Source organism: Brassica napus, chromosome C4, assembly GCF_020379485.1.
Source record: "Brassica napus cultivar Da-Ae chromosome C4, Da-Ae, whole genome shotgun sequence".
NCBI classification, from domain to species: Eukaryota; Viridiplantae; Streptophyta; class Magnoliopsida; order Brassicales; family Brassicaceae; genus Brassica; species Brassica napus.
The window spans coordinates 24522991-24531304 of NC_063447.1; the positions used below are offsets into that span (position 1 = coordinate 24522991).

At 40.0% G+C, this 8314-nt stretch overlaps 1 protein-coding gene across 2 annotated transcripts; it reads right to left on the reverse strand.

Annotated features, from left to right (window-relative positions):
- Nucleotides 1–2183: 2183 nt before the first annotated feature.
- On the reverse strand, nt 2184–8065 carry LOC106396542 (helicase-like transcription factor CHR28). 2 transcript variants are annotated; one of them, XM_013836957.3, is made up of 12 exons: nt 7622–8065; nt 7358–7418; nt 6950–7276; nt 5754–6868; nt 5439–5510; nt 5119–5196; nt 4132–5002; nt 3917–4047; nt 3593–3784; nt 2933–3379; nt 2627–2836; nt 2184–2529 (listed from the first exon to the last, which is right to left on the reverse strand). In XM_013836957.3, exons 1-12 carry the CDS (start codon nt 7760–7762, stop codon nt 2422–2424), a joined length of 3753 nt encoding a protein of 1250 aa, XP_013692411.2. In that variant the 5' UTR covers nt 7763–8065; the 3' UTR covers nt 2184–2421. The 2 variants fall into 2 exon arrangements, with proteins under 2 accessions (XP_013692411.2, XP_013692412.2); XM_013836958.3 differs by lacking the exons at nt 7358–7418; nt 7622–8065 and having other exon boundaries at nt 5754–6659; nt 6758–6868; nt 6950–7192.
- Nucleotides 8066–8314: the final 249 nt, after the last annotated feature.

Below are 8314 nucleotides of genomic sequence, written 5' to 3' on the forward strand. Positions count from 1 at the left end.
AAGCTTAAGCTATTGCCATGCAGAGACAGTTTCGACCAGCCTCAGCGTAAAGGCAAAACGGTCAACCTAATCAAAAGCTTTCAGTCTGGAAATTTGTCAATAAGTAGTTAACTCTTATATCTATCATCTCCAAGAAGAGGATTGTCATTCCTGAGTTGTTTTCCAAAAGTTTTGTTTGTTTTCGCGAGAGGTATTGCTGCAATCATCGTTTACGACCAGCCTGAAGGTGAAGTCATTTTGGTTGATCAAATGGTGTCCGATCGGAGTAAACTAGGTGTCTACGAATAGAGGAAATCTAGGACACATTATGACCGGAGGGATTCGAAACTTAACGGTCAGTTCATGAGTTATTCATCTGTTTTCTCTATGGTTCAGTTCTGCCAGAATATCATATTCTTCTATTTTTAGAGAGTTCCAGAGTTGTTGTTTTAGAGCCGTCAAGGTCCATTCAGCGTTTTCTCAGGTTTTCTTCAGAACATGTGGCAAGGGTGAGGATCACCCAGCGATTCCATATTTACTGTTTATTAGGTTAGCTTGCGTTAGGTCTTGCATGTTCCGAGTTGAGCTATATTGACTCAACCGGGTGTCTGTTTGCTTATATATGTTATTGACTGAACATAGTAGCCCTATGCTTAATAATGAATAAGACTAAATATGAATTTTTTGAGAATTACGGAAGACTAATAATTGCATGTAAATGAATGAGATGACATTTATATATAGTAATATTTGTGGTGAGGCAGACTCAGCGGGGCAATGGTGAGTTCCTGCACGTTGGAGTATGGCCTATGGTTTAGTGGGGCAGAGGTGAGTTCCTGCATGTTAGAATTTTGGTGAGGCAGACTCAGCGAGGCAGAAGAGGTGAGTTCCTGCACGTTCGAGTTTGGCCTATGGTTTAGCGGGGCAGAGATGAGTTCCTGCACGTTAGAGTTTTGGTGGGGTACGGCGGCTGAGTCGATCAACGTCGTATCCCAGCGATCGACAAGCGTCTACAAGCGTCTACAAGCGTCTACAAGCGGTGACTATAGGCACTTACCCTATAGAACTAGGCTCCACGGGGCAGAGGTGAGTTCCTGCACATTTTAGTCTGGCCTATGGTGCAGCGGGGCAGAGGTGAGTTCATGCACGTTGTGCCTGGCCGGGGCTTCGAGGGTACATAGCTGGGCTCTTGTACTCTGGAGTCATTGCTTGTTTCTTTGAGATGTCGTGTTTGTGGCTTGTCTAGGCCTAGATTTACGAGGCTGGGTTAGTATTTAGTCGAGTTGAGATTTGGTCTGGTCTTCATTGAACGGTTTGTTTGAAAAGTCGTTCACCCTTCTTTTTTTTTCTTTTCCTTTGATTTCTGTCAAGTAGGTTCCAGCAGAGAAACTGTTGGTTTGAGTTAAAAGTTGATGGTTTTTGCTAAAGACGGTTTGCACTGTACCAGGTGGAGCTAAACCCAGAACCCTCTGGAACTGGGTGTTACAATATCTAAAATATAATAGGGACACGTGGTGGAAATAGAACTTGTCTATTACTTAGTTGAAATTCGCAAGGATAATATACCAACAATATCCAATCACAAGTTGACAGGTGGAAGTCAACAAGGAAAGAAAGAAATCAGTTAAATCAACTGTCATCGTCTACAATTGATTCATGTTGAAAAAGTTGTTTTGCAAGTGAATATACAATTCTTTGTTTGATTTGAACATTGGATTGGTATAAAGGATTTGAATATTTATCACATAACCAAAATATCAGAATGCTCATGGTGTAGATACTATGAGATCAATTAGAAAATCGAGTATTTTCATTCTCACGACACACGCACAGCAAGAGCCCAAAAATTGATAGTTCTCTCCTCCATAAGGAGTTAAGGACTTCACACGTGGCCTAGTGTCTTTGCAAGTCCGGTTCAGTTTGATTTGTACTTTGACCGATTAAGAGCAAAACAGTCGTAGTATAAAATTGAAAAGTTATTAGCAATCGTTTTGTAGTGCATTGCTTTTTGGTATAGGTTGACAATCTTAGTTAATATGTAAATTGGAAACAATTATTCAAATCCTAATCTGATTAATAGTTTTTGTCAATGCTTAACCATGTTTTTATCAGATCAGCTAAACTCCATCTATATCTAACTTCTATCTAACTAAAACATAAATTTTTAAAAACAATTTGTGAAAATTACTTATAACAATGTAACGAGTATAAAGAAGTAAAAGCTATAATTAACCTGACGGACCAATCAAAATGTATTCTTACAATGAGTGATTCAAAAGCAAAGGACTCTTAATATCTTCATCGCAATACCTAAAAGTCTAAATAGAATAGTAATTAATCAAATTCAGTTGTTCCTATTTTCAAATTCCCATACCTGTACAAAGACCAAAGAACGAACGAACCTATCATATATACCCATGCACTGGTCAAAAAGAGCTCTCATTAATCTGCCATAAACAGATAGTTCAAGTCCTCCACGGTGAGATGAGACTGTCTGCTTCCCTTTTCATCTTCACCAAATGCAGAGGCTACCATCATTCTCTTCTTTTGCTGCATTGACAAAACTTGTTCAGAGATCAAATACGAGAAATGGTTTGAAAGGCTTACTGAGAAATAAAAGAGAATCAAGTCAACCAATTCCACATACCTGAAGGGCTAATATTCGATCTTCGACTGTGTCTTTTACTGTGAATCGAACCACTGTTACTGGTCTTGTCTGTCCTATGCGATGTGCTCTATCGATAGCCTGATCCTCGGTTGTTGGGTTCCACCACAAGTCTAGCATTAGAACATGACACGCTGCTACCATGTTAAGTCCGAGACTAGCAGCCTTGAGTGACATGATCATTACAGTAACCTACAAAGTCAATCAATCAACATATCATCATGTCTTAGCATATCATAAACAAGCGAGCCAACCCAAATCTTCAAGATTTCATTAATGGCTATGTACCTCAGGGAGAGTGTTGAAATCCTGCACTGCTTTATCTCGAGCAGCAACTGACATTGTTCCATCGAGCCTTCTATACTGAATACGCGATCTTATAAGAGAAGCTTCAAGTAGGTCCAGCATCTTTGTCCACTGAGAAAAACAAATGGCCTTTTCTGATTTTTGAGAGATCTGATTCATATCTGTCGAATCCTGCGGTCTGGCAAGTGACTGTAAGATCTCCAGAGCAGCCTTGATTTTAGATGACTCATATGGAAGACCTTCGGAACAAGGGTCAACTGTCTCGACTTGAACTGAAGTGGCACTATCATGCATGGAAGGCACAGCAGCAAGTCTGGCATTGCAGTTTGCATTCGGGCATAGATTAGTATCGCCCGTAAGGCACTCATAAAAGCACTGCTTACAGAAAACGTGACCACAGACTGACACAACAGCATCCTCAGGTGAATCCTGCAAGTAAAGTAGAGAGATAGATTAAGGCCTAGTCGAGATATCTATATTATGGTTTGACAATAAGAGATAAGATAACAACTCGAAGGATCTGCATTTATGATTTTTAACATTCACTCATGCTTCAGGACTTCACTTTCACATTCATCAGGAAATAAAAAAGAAAAAGAGAAAACAAGTTGTCTGATAATTTACAAGACAAAAGAATCTTACATTGCAGATACCACAAATTTGCAACGAAGCTTCTGATAAATTCTCCTTCTTAGCTAATCCGAGCGAGGATTCCCAAGTAAAATTGTATTCACCTTTCACGAGAAGAGGGTGATCACAAGCTTGGCGAAGACGCAAGAGCATCAACAAAATATTTACATAATTTTGCTTTACTGTCCCGGCTTCTTTATATTCCTGATAAAATAATAGAAAACTTCAAACATTGATATGCATAAATACATTTTAAGAGCATAACACCATACACTCATGGTATATTGCGAAAACTTATAAACAAACAAAAACGTAGTCCACTCTCCACAGACATACCTGGAATTGATCACGAGATGTGTGCTCTAAGTTGGAGTAGAAATCACGTTCCTCCTCAGTGAATTCAACTTTTCTCAACTCAATGGACTTCGGAGGTAAAGAAATTATGGGTTTCCCGTCAATAAGCGAACCTAATGTGTTAACCAGTTAAAACCCATAAATGACAACCTTAGATGAACATTAAAGCAATTTGGCTTCAATATCAGTAGACTGACCTTTAGTTCGGCGAAGCATCACTATTTTAAGGATAGCCTGCAGCTTCTGATATCCTTTCACTGGGGTCTTAGCTACAGGGTTCTTAATTGAGTTACAGAACAAAACGTAGGAAGAATAAGGATCATATCTGAGAAACCGGAAGTAGCTGTAGAGATCATCGATTGAATTCTGGATTGGAGTACCAGACAGACACCACCTCCGTTTGGCACGAAGGCCCCAGCATGCTCTTGCAACTTGGGTCTTGTGATTCTTAATGCTCTGTGCCTCATCCAGAACAACTCTGAACCAGGAAACTTTCGCAAGAGGGCCCGACTGAGCCTCAACCGATGCGTGATCAAGCCGTTTCTTCTTCTTGGAGCCCTTCTTTTGAGAATCGGGAGGATATTTCCTTTTCTTGTTTGGGCAAAGGCCAGCAGCTGCACCTTCACCATTATGTACATCATCCTTCTCTTCATCCTCATCATCAACAAGAGGCTGCTTTGGCACTTCCATGCTCACGATAGAATATGTAGTAACCACAACATCATATTTAGCCAACTCATGAGGATCCTTTGTTCTGCTGGACCCATGGTATACAAGTACAGAGAGATTCGCTTCACTAGTTACCTTCTTGCGTAATTCATCACCCCACTGTCGCATAACACTAGTGGGACAGACAACAAGCGTTCCAGCAGCTGGCCTTCCCTTCACCTTACCCACACTATTTCCAACAACTTCCTCGCTCCTTCCATTGGGTTTTGAGGACGCACATTCCCCACCCTCGCTTTCTAAGTCAAAAAATTCTTTCTTGATACTCTCTTCACATACTCGGGAAGGTGTAGACCGTTCCTTTAGTATGAGTGCTATGGTGGAAATTGTCTTCCCAAGTCCCTGCAAAAGATAATTAAACCAAGATTCAAAAGGAAAACATTAAGAAATTTGACAGAATTTTAGCTTTATGTCTGTTAACCACTGACATGAAAAAGGTCACAACAAAAGACAATAACCTGATCATCTGCAAGAATTCCTCCCGAACAGGGGAAGCAAGTTGTCTCCTTATTGGCCATCCATGACAATGCAATTCGCTGTCAAGGAATAAGAATTACGAAACAGTCAAGTAACTATATCGACTATCATTAACCAAAACAAACAACCTTCAAGTTGAAAAATCCTATCAACTGAATAGTATTCCATTCCTCATTTCTGGGCCAAATTTCCACAGGTAAACATACAGTACGTTCAGAAAGTACACGAGGCCATTAATTTCTCAGCGTGTGTTTTTGGACATGTACAGGGAGTGTTTGAATTTTGATAGTTTCGTACATACCTGATGTCTCATAAGCGGAACTGCCAAGACACCATCAGGAAGACTTGCTTCAGCATTAGGCAGAGAGAGATCCTGTCATATCAGACAATGTCAGTAGACCTAATGAGTCTGAGGTAAAACCAAGAATATAGGTTAATATGGAACTGTCATTAATTGCAAACTTGCGACACATCCAAATAACAGAAAACCATCAGGAACCTCAATACATAAAACATTCTCAGCTAAATCATGTGCAGAGTTGCAGAACATATTTTTAACAGAAATAAATATATAGTCGGTGCCCGTGAGAGTCAAACAGAATCAACAGCTGCTAACCTGCAATGCAGCTTGATAGATCATATTTTCTTTGTTGGACTGGAGCCTCGTGCCTCCAGGTTGATTAAAAGTATGAGCACTAGAAGAATATTGTGAAGAAACCACCGGACTTTTCATAGCTAGAGGTCGATATGGGTTTGCAGATTGACCATTAGTTTCTATTATGCAGACGTCAGAATCATCATCACTGTCAGATATATATTCTGAAGAAACAATTTGAACTGATTCAAAGCTTCCATTTGAGAAATTATAATCACTGCTCCTTGGTTGAATATGTTCATGGGTTCCTTGTTGTGTCGGAGAGCTTAAATACCCATTGATCTGTGTCGCTGGGCTCGGATCTGCTGCAACATATTGCAAACATGCATTTGAATCATAAAATTTATTGGAATTGCCACTGTCTTGACTAGGGAAACTAGTTTGATATGCCGTAAATGCGAATCCTTCTTCAATATCTGTTTGATAGGACACTGAACAGCCAGATGCACCAGACCACCAATGGCTGGTTTCCCCAGGTGCATAAACAGGGTCCATAATACTTTCTTCCTTCCGAACTGAACCGTAAACCACTTTCTCTGATTCAGCCTCTGGCTTAACCTTCACACGGGCAGCTTTATTACCCTGAAAACTGCTTGAACAATTACCAGGCCGGTCAACGTCATAATCAGCTAAGTGACTGTCAAAACTATTGTAAGGTTTGCCATAGGGAAGAGAAAATGAAGGATTACTTTCACACTTGAAACTGATCCCTCTTTCACTGGAGAAATCAACCGCAGGTTTCCTGTCTAAAGATCTGTTATCTACTCTCCCGTGTCTATCAAAAACCATCCGGCTGGGATCATCCGACTGACACTCACTCACTCCACTATCAGCATCATTTACAGCTTCTTCTTTATTGGGAAAGAACTGAAACGCAAAATTGTGGACAAAATTGGGGGCATGTTCTGATGACGATGCACTTGTGTTGTAGCAATTTGGTGCAGAAGAGAGACAGTTATCCGTACCGTCGCTGAGAGTATTGGACTCAGAACAAAAACCAGACATGGTGGATGAATTATGAGCAGCTCCATATCCAGGAACTTCCTCGAAAAAAGTTGTGGGGCTGCACGACGCCACTGCCATATGATGTAACATCAATGAGGAATATGGAAATTAACAACAGGTAGATGAAATTTTTAGAAGATAAAAGTGCATACATTTGGAATCAGTTATCATGTCATCCTGCTTGGATAAAGTGTCAACGTTAGAGTTCACGGGATGGAAGGAGACGTTGCCAGCATGGTCAGAGAAACAAGTATTGCATCTGTCCATGGAACCAGACGATACACTACTAGTCATCTCAGAATGAGCTACTCCGCATGTTTCGACAGGATGCCCATCCTGGCTCACCGGAAACCAATCTTTAAGACTTGCAGAGCAAGTACGAGCAGGTGAAGGACTAAGGCCAGGGTCAACTTTCACATGGTCATCAAATGTGAAGTTATATGAATCCCGAGAAGGTAACCAGTCAACCATCTGAGTTCCTAAAGAAGAAGAAGAAAAATATCCTTAAGCATAGAAGTAGCAAAACACCCATTCAGTTGATATGATTTAGAGCAACTAACCATTTTGCGAGTGTGAATTCTTGAGCTCGTCAGCAGCTGGAGATGAATTATCTTGGCTACCCTAAAAAAAAATAAGCCACTCAAAAGTTTAGTTTTCAATTTTTTTTTTAAAAAAAAGAATCATTTAATCGCTTAAATCATCTACAATTCAAAATAATTTATCAGCATTCAAATAAAAAATCAAATTCGATGTTTGTTTGTAATGCAATTGAAGTGTAGGATTCTGAATTAATTTCGTGTAATCGAAATTATCAAGCTCCCTACCTCAGCAGAATCGGGCTTCTCATCTAGGATCCGATAAATCGTTTCGATGTCAATAGTGAGATCCTCGTCGTCGTCTTCAAATTCAAAATCATCAGGAGGAAATCCATCGCCCACGGCAAACACTGAACCCTCCTCGCCCATCACGAAAAATAAACCCTAATCCGGGGGGAAAACAAACCCTAAATCCGGAAACACGGAACGAGAAATCAACAGTCACGCGCAATGATCATCCTAGAGAACCAATCAGTCAATCAATCTTGTAGATGCGGAGATTTGGGAATTTTGGGGGTGATTCAAAGAAGGCTTGCCGGTATTGGTTTTTGAAGGGGACCGGAATTTTCGAGCAGTTGGGTCGGTCTATAAAAAACGAGACTTTTCCCACGACCCCGACGGTGGTTGCTTTCTTTTTTGGCTTTCTCCCGATTGGAAAAGGTAAAGATGGTAGATACTTCTTCACACTTAAATAAGGATCGGTCCTGCAGATCTTTTCTTGCTTTGTTTATTTATTTTTACATTTATCATTTTATTTTTATTGAGCTACCGTGTATCTGCGGTTTATGCGTAATTGAAATACGGTACAGTACAACTACAATTTTAAGTAAAAAGCGATACAAAATATTGTTTAATTAGTGACAATATCTATTTGCGGTATTGAATAATTGTTAAACTAATAAAATAATATTTTTTTAGTAT

Coding starts and splice junctions, on each gene's coding strand:
- LOC106396542 (XM_013836957.3), bottom strand. CDS start 7,762: ATGGGCGAGGAGGGTTCAGTGTTTGCCGTGGGCGATGGATTTCCTCCT. Junction 5,511..5,753: donor TCTATCAAGCTGCATTGCAG/GTTAGCAGCTGT, acceptor CTGATATGACAG/GATCTCTCTCTGCCTAATGC. Junction 2,837..2,932: donor ATTTCAACACTCTCCCTGAG/GTACATAGCCAT, acceptor TTGACTTTGTAG/GTTACTGTAATGATCATGTC.